The 16942-nt window shown below is 41.9% G+C and overlaps 2 protein-coding genes across 2 annotated transcripts; one reads left to right on the forward strand and one right to left on the reverse strand.

Moving 5' to 3' along the window:
• Positions 1-496: 496 nt before the first annotated feature.
• On the forward strand, positions 497-9691 carry LOC133159243 (atlastin-3-like). Its single transcript, XM_061286194.1, has 9 exons — positions 497-2625; positions 3661-3873; positions 4178-4312; positions 4875-4979; positions 5424-5474; positions 5744-5800; positions 5882-5974; positions 6054-6192; positions 6500-9691. Exons 2-9 carry the CDS (start codon positions 3670-3672, stop codon positions 6703-6705), a joined length of 990 nt encoding a protein of 329 aa, XP_061142178.1. The 5' UTR covers positions 497-2625; positions 3661-3669; the 3' UTR covers positions 6706-9691.
• Positions 7201-16896, reverse strand: LOC133159423 (atlastin-3-like). Its single transcript, XM_061286426.1, has 10 exons — positions 16837-16896; positions 16170-16274; positions 15668-15718; positions 15342-15398; positions 14458-14550; positions 14240-14378; positions 13805-13932; positions 13649-13705; positions 13495-13566; positions 7201-13047 (listed from the first exon to the last, which is right to left on the reverse strand). Exons 2-10 carry the CDS (start codon positions 16263-16265, stop codon positions 12829-12831), a joined length of 912 nt encoding a protein of 303 aa, XP_061142410.1. The 5' UTR covers positions 16266-16274; positions 16837-16896; the 3' UTR covers positions 7201-12828.
• Positions 16897-16942: the final 46 nt, after the last annotated feature.

The raw sequence follows: 16942 nt of genomic DNA on the forward strand, positions 1-16942 counted from the left end.
CGTGGAGTAACATAATTGTGTTCACGTTTTTCTGTTTTGTTTTACAGTTCTGCATGTTCCCTACATTCATTTACAAGTTACTTTGTTTCCTTTGTCTTTTCTCTTTGATTTGCTTTGATGGCTTTTATCTTGTGCAACACGTCCCACGTGGCTTTAAACCCGCACGACCAGACTCTCAAACAGCTTCGTACACCAGGCTGATAGGATCCTGAACTCGCTCCCCCGTTCTGCGTAGCGTCTTGTACTTTTACTGTCTGAACTGTCTGTATGCACACTGGCTCTTATTTGTTGTGTTATCTGTTTATTTATTATTTATTATTACTCTTATTATTTATTGTTTGTGCCTTTTTGTTTATGATGTTTTTTACTTTTGCGCTATGCTTGCTGGCTCCGTTTTGCTCCTCTTATTTATTGTGTTATCTGTTTATTTATTATTTATTCATCACTCTTACTATTGATTGTTTGAATTTTTTGCCTTCTTGTTTTGCCTCGTGGTGACCATCTGCACGTGCCCCGGCTGGGTGCCCGGGAAGCTGCTCACACGTTTGCCTGCTTTGTGATGTTTTCACCGATTCACGACCACGGTCCATTGGGCGCCGTTGAACTGGACTGCCCTTACACCTGTCGATGGACCCCGTGGAGGCTATTTTGTGTGTTTTGTGTTCTCTTGTATTTGGGGTGCTGGTTGGCCGCTGTTACTTTTTTCCTTTGTCTTTTAGCTTTGATGGGCTTTGATGGCTTTTATCTTGAGCACTTTCTGACTTTCTTTGTGGCCCCGTTGTGTGGCAGCCTTGTGAGAGTTATTGAGTTGCGCTCATGCCATCTGTGTGTCTTTTGTATACCCACTCTTTGGTGTGGATACTATACTGCTGGGGCCTGAATTTCCCCACCACTGGGGATCAATAAATATTCAATCAATCAATCAATCAATCAATCAATTCCGTGGGCTGGAAGAGCAAATGTACCTCGCTGGTAAATAATAACACGGCAAGTGTACCTCCAAGTACATGTTTCAAGTACAGTGCAGTACTAGTAACACTATTTGGCCCAACTAGTAGACGCTAGCTGACCCTCTTGTAGTACCAAATTGCCCATTGGTAGTTATGCAACTAAGGCATTAGTTGTGTAAAAAAAAAAAACATACGAGTAAGATACAGTACTAGTATGTACAAGTATGTGGCCCAAATGTTTTCTCATCTTTTCCAAGTGAGAAAGGGCCTGTTGTGCTCCTCATGGTGGGAGCTGTCTTGTTCCTCCACAGAAGCGCCAATAACAAAGGAGCTCCTTGAAGGCCGTCCAATCGACAGTGAGACGCTTAGCCTAAAGCCACAAAGTGTGACAGCCATCGAAGCGTGCACATTTTCTAATTAATACAGAGCTGCGCATTGTGACCATGTGTAGGTTGGGGCGTCGCCAAGTGTACATACACTGCGTAGTTAATATCTTGTCCTGAACTCTTCCTAATGTTTCTTTGATGGCGTCATGGACAGGCTCTTTTGGGGTTACAAACAGCAGGCAAGGAACTAGTTTGCTCGGCAAAGTAAGCCTGAGTAGCAACATGAAACTCACTCAGCATTACCAACTATAATGAACTTGTGACATTCTTCACACTTTGTCACACACTGTAACAAATGGCTGTGAGATCCACAGTTGTTTACTGTATTTAACACAGTAACCTTACTGTGAATAACTATTACAGTAAGTCGCTGTAAATGTTACAGTTAGACAGCGTAAACATGACAAAATCACAGTAGTTTAAGTATTACAGTGAAAAACAAAGTAGTCGAAGCAGTACTGTAAAAAAAATCACAATAGCCAGTATGGTACTGTAAATAGAAAAGTAACTTACTATATTTTCATTGTCAATGTCGTTGATGAATGTATTTTCTCTATATATATATGTATGTATGTGTGTGTGTGTATACAGATATATATTAGATATAAAATATCTCATAATAAAATCAATGATTATCGTATAATTATTATATAATCATTGACTTTTAACTCCATGACACACCATGGCATTGCCTTATTATCAACTTTACGTTTTTTTCTCTTTTCTTTTTTACTGGGGGAGATGGGCTGACATGGGGTGACATGAATTTAACCAATGAGAATCAAGAGAGTTCAACGATTTTGATTGGTCAATCACATCAAAGTAAACGGGACAAATCGCGATCATAGCGGTTGCACGCACCTCTAGCTCCGACAAAATTTCCGACACAAGGCTTTGTGTTTTGCGGTGGTTTTTTTGTGTGTTTCTATGTGTTTTCGTCGTCTGTGTTAAATTGTTTTAGTTTGGCAGCGAAAAGGCACCGAGAGAGCGCCGTTTTTCGGTCTCGAGAGAGAGGGCAGACAGAGCTAGCTGCTGGTTACTTATCTCTTAGCTAGCTTGAGATAGTAGTCACTTTAACGGACAAGATTCTCTTTTTCCCCCCCAAACCTTACTGAAGGACTAGGAGTGTCAGTACGACGGTCGGTATTGTATTGTTATTTTATATTTTTCTGCTGCGCGCGCGAGAAGAGAATTTTCCCGCCTGTTTTCCACCTTCTGCCTCCGTGTGGGTTTTTCTTCTGGCGGCGGCTCCACTACCAAGCACACGCCTCGACGTCCAGAAACTAAAAGTAAGCCGACCATCACTATCACTTCAAAATGAATTACTCATGCAAGTACTGTAATTTCACCACAGCTTCAGTCCCTGCATTTGTTACTCATTTGAGGATTCACAGGAATTTCATGCATGAAATCCATTAGCCATACACTGAAATCAAACACTAATGAAATGATTCATCAAATAATTATTTTACAAAAAAGTCCAAACAAAACCTCTTCGATAGTGATCATGTCTCAATGAGGACTAACGAAAAAAAAATCTTTCTCCTTTATTATGTCATTTATTAAGGCAGAAACAATAGATATTCTAATAATCAATCGGATAATCGATAAAATAATTGTTTCTTAAAACATTGATAACTATAGCACTCCATCAAATTATTGATTGATTGAATATTTATTGATCCCCAAGGGTGGGGAAATTCAGGCCCCAGCGGTATCCATACCACAGAGTGGGTATACGAAAGACACACAGATGGCATGAGCGTAACTCGATAGGCTCTCTCAAGGCTGCCACACAACGGCGCCACAAAGAAAGTCAGAAAGTGCTCAAGATAAAAGACATCAAAGCAAATCAAAGCTAAAAGACAGAGGAAAAAAAAGGAACAGCGGCCAACCAGCACCCCTCAATACAAGAGAACACCCCAAAACACACAAAAATTTACTTACCATAAGACATTGCAATCCGAGTTATGAACTAACTAATTTAACCATTGTAAAAATTCATAAATGTGGCTCTGTGGCTTAACACAAATGGCATTTTAAGTTAATTCTGAAATTTCATGCAAAAATCCCTATTTATTTAGCTTTGACAGAAAGAAAGATAACTACTGTCCTCGAATGAATAGTTTAAAAATATATGACTAAAATAACTTCTTATTTGCTTCCTTAATAACAATGATAATATGAAATACAGGCAGAACACATAGTATTTGCTGAACAAAGTAAATTTGGTAAAACGTCAAAAAAATTTTGAATATTCCATTTCATTGTTGTCTTTGGCTTGTGATGTTGTGCAACTGTCGACGGTGTGGTTGTTCCCACAGGCAGCAACAATGGGGAGCAAACCGGGCCCAGTTCAGATAGTGACGGTGTGCAAGGAGGATCACTCCTTTACGCTGGACGAGGAAGCGCTCGAGCGCATCCTCTTGACCCCGACCGTGCGAGACAAAAATGTGGTGGTGCTTTCGGTGGCCGGCGCCTTCAGGAAGGGCAAGAGCTTCCTGCTCGACTTCATGTTGCGATACATGTACAGAAAGGTGAGCAATGGTAGACCTCACTTTTTCAAAAACTATCAAGCCACATGGGCCTGTAATGTGAATACAGAGTAGGGTTGAACCGAAAAAGTACAAGGTCACACGATGTTGCCCCTCCCTGCCGCAACATGCAAACTGACAAGTTTGTCGACAAGATGTGATTCAGGATGACAGCCAGGGTGGAGTTCACCAACCAGCTGATTTGTTTTGTTTTAGTGGCGCCACTGGGTTTACTGCCTCTTTATACTCTGCACTTTCCCCAGGGTAGTTTGACCTCACATCTTTCTCCTCGTCGCGTAAACCGCAGGGTGACGAAAACTGGCTGGGTAACGACGACGAGCCCCTGACGGGATTCTCCTGGCGAGGTGGCTCGGAACCGGAGACGACCGGCATCCAGATCTGGAGCGAGGTCTTCCCCATCCAGAAAAGTGATGGAAGCGAGGTGGTCACCGTGCGCCGGACATGTGAAGCGCCAGAATATTAAGCACACCTACGCAACACAAGGAGATGACATAGAAACAAGATAGCCACCATTTTGTCACCAAAAAGTTCACACACCCCTATTCAAATGGCCAATTAGTGAAGTATAAAAAGTGAGGCAATTGTATAAAACATTCTCCTGTAGCCCATACAACTCAGTTGAGCACAACAAAAATGTATCGCAAGAGGCGATTGCACAAGGATACACACTCTTGTAATTGGCGCCGTGCCTGTTTGGATTAAAATCGCATTCAAATTCATGCAAAGTCCGACGCTGTTTAAAGTGCCCGTGACTGATGCCAAATAAAGCTCTGATGTTCATTAGGGAGGGAGGGCGTTTTCTTTGTATTGCAGAAAACGGAAGGGTTTGTGCTAACACTGACTGTTTTTTGCCAATGTTAATAATTCCCGCCACCTTGGGTATTTTTTTGAATTTATTTTTTAACAAGGGTTCTTATGCTGCAATAATAACGAAACCAAAGTGATCACCTATCTTCTTGTGTTTTGCGTGTGTGCTCCTGCAGGTGGCAGTAATGCTTATGGACACTCAGGGAGCTTTTGATAACCAGTCCACAGTGAAAGACTGTGCCGCCATCTTTGCCCTCAGCACCATGACCAGCTCCATTCAGGTGATGGTCTTTATTAATTAATTCTAAGCCAAGGCGCATACAATATTCAGAAAAAGTCAAAGTTTCGAGATGAATATGCATTGTGAAATGACCGTTACACAAGTTCACTTTCTCTAAAATCTTGAATGCTAACTGACTTGTATTTTTCACAACTTTCTCGAACGAGGATTAGAATGGCGAGACTGGGCAAAGCCCAAAGCAAAAATGTCTCAAGTGAATACATCTTGTGCCATCTAGTGGAAGAGCATTGAAGTGTTCATCCTGCCACTAAGTACTTTATTGACGACACTGAAATGGAATATTTGTTGTGGATCATTTCCCACAGCCCTCCTGATGAACTTTCCGTGCAAATTGTTGGCATATATCGCAGATAGCAGATTCTTTTAATTCCCAGTTGGTGTCACACTGACATTGTTTCTCGTTGATGTGGTTTCTTGTTTGTAGATTTACAATTTGTCCCAGAACATCCAAGAAAATGACCTGCAGCAGCTACAGGTAACTAACTTGGTGAAGTCACATGAATGCAAATATACATATATATATTTGCATAAATTTACTGTAAATGTGTAATTGTGATCGACATATTGTATTAGCATACATGTAATGTGTAAGTCCTTTTTTTCTTCTTTAGATGTTTAAAAAAGTTGAAATCGTCATTGCTGTTCAGTTTGTGCTATTTTATTAATCAGGGTTAATTGTGCTTCTGACCATTGAATTTTTTCCCATGGAATGATTCAAGTCTTGTGTAACTGTCTGTCTGGCAGCTTTTCACCGAGTACGGCCGGCTGGCCTTGGATGAAATCCGCCTGAAGCCTTTCCAGGTATGACAACATTTCCCGACACTTTTTTTGTTTTGTCCTGATGCATCTCTTGTAACCTTCCTTTTACCCTGTGCTGTACAGTCCTTGATGTTCCTCATCCGCGACTGGAGCTTCCCCTACGAGTACACGTACGGCTTTAAAGGAGGCAACGAATTCCTGGAGAAACGATTACACGTAACACAAGGCAGAAGCAAATGCGAGCAAGCTTTGGTTCCTCTGGGAGATGAACTTCCTCGCTTTGTTCTTCTTGAAGGTCAAGGAGGCCCAGCATGAGGAGCTGCAAACGGTGAGGGAGCACATCCACTCCTGCTTCACCAACATTTCCTGCTTCCTGCTGCCACACCCTGGTTTGAGAGTTGCCACCAGCCCGACTTTTGAAGGACAACTTAATGGTGAGAAGTCGTTTTTATTATTTTTTTCGGTACATTAAATCGTGTGAAATATCAATTCAACACATTTAAAAACATTTTGTAGTATTCTGGATAAATAGGAGCCATATTACGTAGCAGCTCTATAAGTAAACAAAATGAAGACTCGCTCGCACAGTTCTCTAAATAAGAGGCCAAGTGTGCTTGCTTCAAGTTGTTAACTTCCCATTCCCAGTTGAAGTTTACTGCAAAAACCAGCATGCCGTAGTACAAAATGAACGGCGGCGGTTGACAGTACTCGGGTTCCAAGTCCTTGTGTTGGTTTTGTCAGCGGTGGCACCAGAGTTCAAAGAGCAGCTGAAGATTTTGATCCCCGATCTCCTGCATCCCGACAACCTGGCCGAGAAGGAGATCAATGGAAACAAAGTCACCTGCAGAGGCCTGCTGGAGTACTTCAAGGTAACTCGCCTCTCGTGTTTGTGCCTCCGTGGGTCTCTTTTGGCGTTTCTCTTGTGTTTGGTTCACTGCCAAACTTAGTGCTCCGAGTGGAAAAGCACTATAGTAAACTCGATGATTTTCCTTAATTTAAGTAATGTATTTCTCATTCAGTTCCCATTTTTGGGTTTTTAGGCAAATCTTTTTTGCGTGCATGCTGACTTGTCAAAATGTCCTTTTTTTTTTTTTTCTAGGTAATATTTTCCATTTTTACCATTTTTTATTTTTTTTTTATCTCAATTTTTAAAATATTTTTAGCGTGATGCCTCTCTGCAGCCCCCGAGAATGAGTCATAGAGAAATTAAATGATATTATAAAGCTAATATAAAACCTAGGGGTACAGCAGTTTAAAGACTGAGATAAAATATGCTCCTCTTTGTCTCTCAGATGTGTGGCGGAGACCTGCCTTATGTGTCTCCTGAGTAGGGTTGCAAAGGGGTGGAAAATTTCCGGTAAATTTCCGGAAAGTTTCCGGTAAATTTCCATGGGAAGTTAAGCTCGGGAATTTTGGAAATATTCCAAATTGGAAACTTTCCATGGGAATTATGGGAATTTATGGGAATTTATGGGAATTTAATGGGAATTTATGGGAATTGAGGGTAATTTAGTGGAAAGGTATCATATCTAAGCAAAAATAATTGTTTAGTTATAAGCAAAATAATACAATTAAAGCAGATACAATTAAAACAGATTTATTTATAAGTTGAACAATCAAACAGAACAAACACATGAACGTGGAGTTAAATTTTACTCAAAAATGAACACAAATGCCTCCCCCTAATCCAAAAATCCAAACAAAGTCCCATTCAAAATGTTAAATAAATCTCTCCAAAAAAGTCCCAATCCACATGCACATAAAAAAAAGTCAGCTTCCCTAGAGCTTCTCAAGCTTCTAATTTTCTTGCTAAACCCTTTCAGGCAGTAGGCATTCGTGGGTCTCAACATCCTGCATGTCCACTTCCTCAACATCGGACTCTAACTCTTCCTCTTCAGAGTCACTGTCCAGCCTTGTGGAGGATGGCTCTTTGTCAGGCTCAAAGAGCCTCAGGTTAGCCCGAATAGCAACCAATTTTTCCACTCTCAGATTTGTGAGCCTGTTGCGCACCTTTGTGTGTGTGTGTGTTCCCAAACATGGACCAGTTTCGCTCTGAGGCAGCTGATGATGGTGGGATCTGGAGTATGATGGAGGCTATAGGTGCAAGAGCCTCCGATCCACAAAGTCCCTTCCACCAGGTGGCTGCAGATATATGCTGGCATGACTGCCAGATTGCATCCCCTTCCCAAAGGCCTTGCTTTGTTCTGTACTTTGCCAAACTGCCAAGTACTTTGCCTTTATCAAGGCCCAGGTGGTCTGACAAGGCTGTAATAACGGTGTAAGCACTGCTCATCTCTTCCCCAGAGAGTAAATCCCTGTCATATTTTGGGTCCAGCATGTATGCTGCTGCATGCAACGGCTTCATGCAGAACTCCCTGCGCTTTTCTAGCAACTTCACAACAGCAGTTTCCTCTGCTTTAAGCAGTAGGGAAGTGGGCAGGACTGTCTGGATGTCTTCTTTGAGGTCTGCAAAAAGACACTGGACATCTGATAAGATGGCACCATCACCCTCTATCTTGGCTATTGCTGCTGCAATTGGTTTGAGGATTCCCAGACTGCTGGACAATCTTTCCCAAAACACATCATCTAACATGACTTTCTTTATGTCACTTTCGATGCCTGCAGTCTGGGATATGGCCATCTCTTGCAGGGACTCCTTTCCATCCAAAAGACTGTCATACATGATGACAACGCCACCCCATCGTGTGATGCTGGGGAGCTTCAGCGTGGTATTTTTGTTTTTTTCCTTTTGCTTTGACAGATAAGTTGCTGAAGCTACTTGTTTGCCCTTCACATACTTGACAACTTGCTTCACTCGCTTGTATAGAGTGTCCATTGTCTTCAGTGCCATTATGTCTTTAAGGAGAAGATTGAGAGCATGGGCAGCACAGCCAATGGTTGTTATATGAGGGAAGGTCTCCTCCACGTGTTCCCAGGCAACCTTCATATTTGCCGCATTATCAGTCACAAGTGCAAAAACCTTCTCTGGTCCAAGATCATTGATGACCACTTTCAGCTGATCAGCAATGTAGATGCCTGTGTGTCTGTTGTCCTTTGTGTCTACACTCTTGAAGAATACAGGTTTAGGAGTGGTGACAATGTAGTTGATGATACCCTGTCCACGGATATTTGACCATCCATCTGAGATGACTGAAATACAGTCTGCTTTGTCAATAGTTTCCTTGACTTTTGTCTGCACCCTGCCAAACTCTTCATCCAGCAAATGAGTGGATAGCGCATGTCTGGTTGGGGGGGTGTATGCTGGCCGGAGAACATTCAAAAATCTCTTCCAGTACACATTGGCCGTTAGCATCAGGGGTGAGCCAGTTGCATAGACTGCACGAGCGCTACACTCATCTGCACGTCTCTTGCTTTGTTCATCCATATGATCAAAGAATCCTCTGATGCCAGAGGGACCAGGAGCTGATGAGAGGGTATCTGACTCTGATGCGGCTGATGCAGATTTATTTTCATCTGTAGTGGAACTCCCATCTATTGCACGTGTTGAGCCTTGAGGAAATTTGTTGCACTTTGCAATATGCTGCTGCATTTTTGTGGCATTTTTTGTGTATGCCTTTTCACAATATTTGCAGATATACAAAGACTTTCCTTGCAAATTAGCTTGTGTGAAATGTCTCCACACATCGGATGGCGCACGTGGCATTTTTCTCTCTTTGATGTCCCTGAGCTGTTGAAGTTATATTAAAATTATTAAATTGTTTATAATTTAATATAAAAAAACAACTAAATGTTATTGTTCTTAATTCTTAACCCACAACTCTGAAAAAATACAACAATGTGTCTGTGAAGCTACACATCCCTGGGGATGTGTCCAATGTATCCTGGTGGAGATACAACTCATAAAAAAAAAACAAAGTCATGTCTCATTAACACAGCAGTACTATACATACAGTATATTCATCGTAGCAAGATGGACTAACTCGAAGAGGCTGCAAAAGCAAAGCAAAGTCTTTGGCTACGTGGTCGCTACATCATCAAGTTAGATGATCTTTGTCAATCAATAGAACCTTTGGAGTTGTAAACATTACAGAAGGCACTTTCTATAAATAACCTATCTAGAAAATATCAACTTTTCTGTATCAAAATCTATTTTGAATAACACGAAAGGGAATGCTCATAAAAAAAAAACAAAGTCATGTCTCGTTAACACAGCAGTACTATACGTACAGTATATTCATCGTAGCAAGATGGACTAACTCGAAGAGGCTGCAAAAGCAAAGCAAAGTCTTTGGCTACGTGGTCACTACATCATCAAGTTAGATGATCTTTGTCAATCAATAGAACCTTTGGAGTTGTAAACATTACAGAAGGCACTTTCTATAAATAACCTATCTAGAAAATATCAACTTTTCTGTATCAAAATCTATTTTGAATAACACGAAAGGGAATGCTCAGTAGAGAATTTGGAATGCAGGATTTTTCTTTTGTTCGAGTAAACCTCCACATGCTTGCTTGTTTGTCATTTCAAAATAATGTATGGTACATCAAGTTATTCTTTTTTTAAACTTTAAGCATTCATTTGGCGCCATCTTGGTGACAAGGACATCTATTGAAGGGAAAAGATGAGCTACACTCGGACAAAAGTTGTGCTTTTACCAACATCTTAAGGCCAAGGAACTATGTTGACGTGAGGTAAAATGCTTCATTTAGTCAAATAGTGCTTTGCCTCCATCTTTCAGGCAAGGGATCAATGGAGGATTAGACAAACAGAGTGCTTTGACACCATCTTAGAATTACTGTATACTAAAGTTTCACCAAGACAAAAATTCTTTGCTGCCATCTTTCTACCAAGGAATTATGTCTATGTGATATGAGGAATTCTATTTAGACAAAATAGTGCTGTGATGCCATATTGGTGCAGCGGAATGATGTTCAAGTGAACCGAGGAGCTCAGTTTGGACAAATATGGAGTTTTGCTACAATCTTGATGCCAAGGAACTATGTTGAAGTGAGTAAAAGAGCGTTCATTTAGCCAGAAGTGGCCATTCAGTGGCATCATGATGTCAAAGAACGACATAAAAGTGAATTGAGTTGGTCAATTTATCAATCCAATAGTAGCCTTTTGCTGCCATCCATAAGAAAAGAAAAGGAGGAGAAAGCCCCCCCAAAAGCAGCAGGACAAGGGCATAATGGCGCCAGGGTGTGGCACAGGTTCTCCATCATTCACGACGACCTCTGGGGGGGGAAAAATGCCACTGAGAAAAGATGTGGGCTAACTCCATTTCTGACATGTTCGATAAATCCTGGTCTAAATAAAGGTTTGGTACACAATTTGGGATATTGGGGAAGTCCAGTATTGCTCTCAGCACTTTTCCTGATTTTTATTACCAACATTTAACAAAGTGACATTCAGAGACTATTATGTCGCACTTTCTGAAAAAGTGAGAGTTAATAGTCGTAATAATCTTCATAGTAATATTTTCCTTCTATGAAAATACCTCCCTAATTCAAATAAAAGTGTAATCCAAATCCAAATAATTATATTCAACTCTAAGGAAAACTACTATTTTTGTAAAACTATCCAAATGAAGTAATCATTACTGTACAAAACACTAGCATTAAACACATAAATGCTAATCGCTAGGCTGTGTGACCATGGAGTTTGCCATTGTATATTAGCATTCACATTGTGGAAGCTATATTACGACTGAATGCAAACTATGTAATTGATTTTATTTTGCAAAGGAGTTAACGCAACCAAAATCAAAGAGACGACAAAAGGGCCACAGTTCTCACAAGATATACACTCACAAATAATACACACTCATGTGTAATTTGTGAGGTTTTTTTTTTGTGGGTGTTTTAAATATTGATGGGTAAAGAAAGAATGGGCACAGGAAAAAAACTCATTTTCTCAGTCAGGGTCAAAGACGTGGAGCCTATCTGTTAAAGTGGTCAATTTATCAATCCAATAGTAGCCTTTTGCTGCCATCCATAAGAAATTCTTTACATTTGACGCTCATTTTAGGCTCACGCTCTACTGTGGTCTGATTTGGTGACATTACTGCAACAATCTCCTCCTTGCTACTTCAGCAAAAGGGAACAACCGAACTTGATCAGGAATGTTACGTCTCCATCGAGACTGGAACGCTTCCAAGGCACACTGTAAAAGAAAATAAATTGAACTTCTAAAATATGCATATAAAAAGCTGCAAAAGCCATCCTCATAAGGTAGACAACCAAATTGTGCAAAAAGAAGCCTGTAACCGCTGGAAAGAACTTTTCCTGGTGAATCTTTTGGAAATGCGGCAGGATCGACAGAAGGTGCGATGCTTTCAAAGCAGGCAGCTTGTGTCCCAACGCGGGTATGAAACATGCTGGCTTTTGGGAATGTATCCTTCTCTTGTGCTTTTTTTTTTTTTTTGGTGTTGTATGTTCTCACAGAGAAAGGGTTAGGGGAGAAGAAATGGAAGGGGGGTGGGGGCGCAATGATAAGGCTGAATGCGGCTCTGTGTCGGCTGTAGATTTGCGTGGCGTCGAGATGACCAAAAGCCTCGCCGGTCCTCTAACTGGATTTCTTCACGGAAAGCCTCTGTTCTCTCGACTTGTTCAGCACCACCGTGGCCTGGTGGGAGACAAGACAGCAGTTGAGTTGGTTGTGCTTTTACCAACATCTTAAGGCCAAGGAACTATGTTGACGTGAGGTAAAATGCTTCATTTAGTCAAATAGTGCTTTGCCTCCATCTTTCAGGCAAGGGATCAATGGAGGATTAGACAAACAGAGTGCTTTGACACCATCTTGGAATTACTGTATACTAAAGTTTCACCAAGACAAAAATTCTTTGCTGCCATCTTTCTACCAAGGAATTATGTCGATGTGATATGAGGAATTCTATTTAGACAAAATAGTGCTGTGATGCCATATTATACAGACCTTAAAACATGTCTACCCTACAACAAACGGATTCTCATTTTTGTCTCTTTTTTTATTTCCCTGCCCTCCTCACCTTTCCGCCTTTGTAAAATAAAAGCGCCAGTTCACACACACCGGTGGTCCCGTCAGACATTTTTGGACATGGATTGATGCCATTCATTCCTGCAGAGCTGAGCTAACGTGCGCAACTAATGTCGCTGACCTCGTTGTGCTTGGTGAACGACTCCCACATCTCCACCAGCTCCTTCTCCAGCTGCTCTTGGTAGCGGTCGCAAAACTCCTGGCCGCCCATCTTCTTGGTGGAGGAGAAGGAGAAGAGAGCCTCCTTGAAGTAAAATTGGTGCTTCTCCTCCAGTGACTCAGGAGACACATAGGGCAGGTCTCCGCCACACATCTGAGAGACAAAGAGGAGCATATTTTATCTCAGTCTTTAAACTGCTGTACCCCTAGGCTTTATATTAGCTTTATAATATCATTTAATTTCTCTATGACTCATTCTCGGGGGCTGCAGAGAGGCATCACGCTAAAAATATTTTAAAAATTGAGATAAAAAAAAAAAAGGTAAAAATGGAAAATATTACCTAGAAAAAAAAAAACCAGGACATTTTGACAAGTCATCATGCACGCAAAAAAGATTTGCCTAAAAACACAAAAATGGTAACTGAATGAGAAATACATTACTTAAATTAAGGAAAATCATCGAATTTAGTATAGTGCTTTTCCACTCGGAGCACTAAGAAGAAAAAAGGAAAAACAATTTGGCTTGGTAAGAAAGTTCAAACATGTCAACAGCTAGCATCAAGTCTGTCAGTACAACAGCGTCGTCTTGCACTGAACCCACCTTCTCCATGTTCCTGTAATACTGATCTTTACTCGCCACCACGGCTGCCAGGTTGTTGGCCTCCGCTGTCGCCTGGCGAGACGAACAAACGTGTTAAGACGAGCTAAAGTTCACAACAGACACTTTTGTTTTTGTCAATCTTTCCGGTGCTTACCATGAGCATAGTCTTTGGCTGGGGCAAGTCCTCTCCCTGGTAAATCTTGATGTAAGCCTGACAAGAAAGCGCTCACAGTTAAGTTTGGCAGTGAACCAAACACAAGAGAAACGCCAAAAGAGACCCACGGAGGCACAAACACGAGAGGCGAGTTACCTTGAAGTACTCCAGCAGGCCTCTGCAGGTGACTTTGTTTCCATTGATCTCCTTCTCGGCCAGGTTGTCGGGATGCAGGAGATCGGGGATCAAAATCTTCAGCTGCTCTTTGAACTCTGGTGCCACCGCTGACAAAACCAACACAAGGACTTGGAACCCGAGTACTGTCAACCGCCGCCGTTCATTTTGTACTACGGCATGCTGGTTTTTGCAGTAAACTTCAACTGGGAATGGGAAGTTAACAACTTGAAGCAAGCACACTTGGCCTCTTATTCAGAGAACTGTGCGAGCGAGTCTTCATTTTGTTTACTTACAGAGCTGCTACGTAATATGGCTCCTATTTATCCAGAATACTACAAAATGTTTTTAAATGTGTTGAATTGATATTTCACACGATTTAATGTACCGAAAAAAAAAATAAAAACGACTTCTCACCATTAAGTTGTCCTTCAAAAGTCGGGCTGGTGGCAACTCTCAAACCAGGGTGTGGCAGCAGGAAGCAGGAAATGTTGGTGAAGCAGGAGTGGATGTGCTCCCTCACCGTTTGCAGCTCCTCGTGCTGGGCCTCCTTGACCTTCAAGAAGAACAAAGCGAGGAAGTTCATCTCCCAGAGGAACCAAAGCTTGCTCGCATTTGCTTCTGCCTTGTGTTACCTGTAATCGTTTCTCCAGGAATTCATTGCCTCCTTTAAAGCCGTACGTGCACTCGTAGGGGAAGCTCCAGTCGCGGATGAGGAACATCAAGGACTGTACAGCACAGGGTAAAAGGAAGGTTACAAGAGATTAGAGATGCACCGATCCGACTTTTTCAGTTTCGATACCGATGCCGTGGCTTTGCGTATCGGTCGATACCCGATACCGATCCGATATTATGGTTGACTTAACAAGCTACATAACTCTACATGTGGAACAGAAAAGACCAAAGGCAATGGCATCAGGCAGACTACACAGTTCTTTGCTCTAAATTAGGGGTGTCCAAACTAACGGTCCAGTTTTTATTGGCCCGCAGCAAATTCTGAAAACATAATTGAATATGGCCCGCACAAGAAGCTTGAGCTCAGCTTCTCAGTTTCCACACTAGATGGAGCCCGCCACACAAAGCGTTTGACGTCCCATTAACACCCCCCCGGAAGAGAAGCGAACACGCAGCGTTTGACATCCGATTAGCCTCCCCCCCCCCCCCCCCATTCGGGAGAGAAGCGAACGCGCAGCCTTTGACGTCCCATTAGCAACCCGAAGAGAAGCGAACGCGCAGGGTTTGACGTCCGCTTAGCAACCCGGGGAGGAGAAGCGAACGTTCGCTCCATGTTAGAAAACTCTCGTGGCATGCGGCACACGTGCTGCTGACGTATGACGTAGCCCGCGTCCCAAGAGATTAAGGAAAGTATCGGCTCACAGATCGGCTGCATTTTCCGATACCCGATCCATCTATTTTGTTGATATCGGGGCCGATATCCGATCCAGATATCGGATCGGTGCATCTCTACAAGAGATGCATCAGGACAAAACAAAAAAAGTGTCGGGAAATGTTGTCTTACCTGGAAAGGCTTCAGGAAGATTTCATCCAAGGCCAGCCGGCCGTACTCGGTGAAAAGCTGCCAGACAGACAGTTACACAAGACTTGAATCATTCCATGGGAAAAAATTCAATGGTCAGAAGCACAATTAACCCTGATTAATAAAATAGCACAAACTGAACAGCAATGACGATTTCAACTTTTTTAAACATCTAAAGAAGAAAAAAAGGACTTACACATTACATGTATGCTAATACAATATGTCGATCACAATTACACATTTACAGTAAATTTATGCAAATATATATATGTATATTTGCATTCATGTGACTTCACCAAGTTAGTTACCTGTAGCTGCTGCAGGTCATTTTCTTGGATGTTCCGGGACAAATTGTAAATCTACAAACAAGAAACCACATCAACGAGAAACAATGTCAGTGTGACACCAACTGGGAATTAAAAGAATCTGCTATCTGCGATATATGCCAACAATTTGCGCTGAAAGTTCATCAGGAGGGCTGTGGGAAATGATCCACAACAAATATTCCATTTCAGTGTCGTCAATAAAGTACTTAGTGGCAGGATGAACACTTCAATGCTCTTCCACTAGATGGCACAAGATGTATTCACTTGAGACATTTTGCTTTGGGCTTTGCCCAGTCTCGCCATTCTAATCCTCGTTCGAGAAAGTTGTGAAAAATACAAAAACGCCAGTCAGTTAGCATTCAAGATTTTAGAGAAAGTGAACTTGTGTAACGGTCATTTCACAATGCATAGTCATCTCGAAACTTCGACTTTTTCTGAATATTGTATGCGCCTTGGCTTAGAATTAATTAATGAGGACAATCACCTGAATGGAGCTGGTCATGGTGCTGAGGGCAAAGATGGTGGCACAGTCTTTCACTGTGGACTGGTTATAAAAAGCTCCCTGAGTGTCCATAAGCATTACTGCCACCTGCAGGAGCACACACGCAAAACACAAGAAGATAGGTGATCACTTTGGTTTCGTTATTATTGCAGCATAAGTACCCATGTTAAAAAATAAATTCAAAAAAATACCCAAGGTGGCGGAAATGATGAACATTGGCAAAAAACAGTCAGTGTTAGCACAAACCCTTCCGTTTTCTGCAATACAAAGAAAACGCCCTCCCTCCCTAATGAACATCAGAGCTTTATTTGGCATCAGTCACGGGCACTTTAAACAGCGTCGGACTTTGCATGAATTTGAATGCGATTTTAATCCAAACAGGCACGGCGCCAATTACAAGAGTGTGTATCCTTGTGCAATCGCCTCTTGCGATACATTTTTGTTGTGCTCAACTGAGTTGTATGGGCTACAGGAGAATGTTTTATACAATTGCCTCACTTTTTATACTTCACTAATTGGCCATTTGAATAGGGGTGTGTGAACTTTTTGGTGACAAAATGGTGGCTATCTTGTTTCTATGTCATCTCCTTGTGTTGCGTAGGTGTGCTTAATATTCTGGCGCTTCACATGTCCGGCGCACGGTGACCACCTCGCTTCCATCACTTTTCTGGATGGGGAAGACCTCGCTCCAGATCTGGATGCCGGTCGTCTCGTGAAAAACAACATTTCCCAAGTAAAAAACTATTATGGTGCAC

This window comes from Syngnathus typhle, linkage group LG1 (assembly GCF_033458585.1).
Source record: "Syngnathus typhle isolate RoL2023-S1 ecotype Sweden linkage group LG1, RoL_Styp_1.0, whole genome shotgun sequence".
Lineage (NCBI taxonomy): Eukaryota > Metazoa > Chordata > Actinopteri > Syngnathiformes > Syngnathidae > Syngnathus > Syngnathus typhle.

Coding starts and splice junctions, on each gene's coding strand:
- LOC133159243 (XM_061286194.1), top strand. CDS start 3,670: ATGGGGAGCAAACCGGGCCCAGTTCAGATAGTGACGGTGTGCAAGGAG. Junction 4,980..5,423: donor CCATGACCAGCTCCATTCAG/GTGATGGTCTTT, acceptor TCTTGTTTGTAG/ATTTACAATTTGTCCCAGAA. Junction 5,801..5,881: donor TCCGCCTGAAGCCTTTCCAG/GTATGACAACAT, acceptor TGTGCTGTACAG/TCCTTGATGTTCCTCATCCG.
- LOC133159423 (XM_061286426.1), bottom strand. CDS start 16,265: ATGCTTATGGACACTCAGGGAGCTTTTTATAACCAGTCCACAGTGAAA. Junction 15,399..15,667: donor ATGACCTGCAGCAGCTACAG/GTAACTAACTTG, acceptor TCTGTCTGGCAG/CTTTTCACCGAGTACGGCCG. Junction 14,379..14,457: donor TCCTGGAGAAACGATTACAG/GTAACACAAGGC, acceptor TTCTTCTTGAAG/GTCAAGGAGGCCCAGCACGA.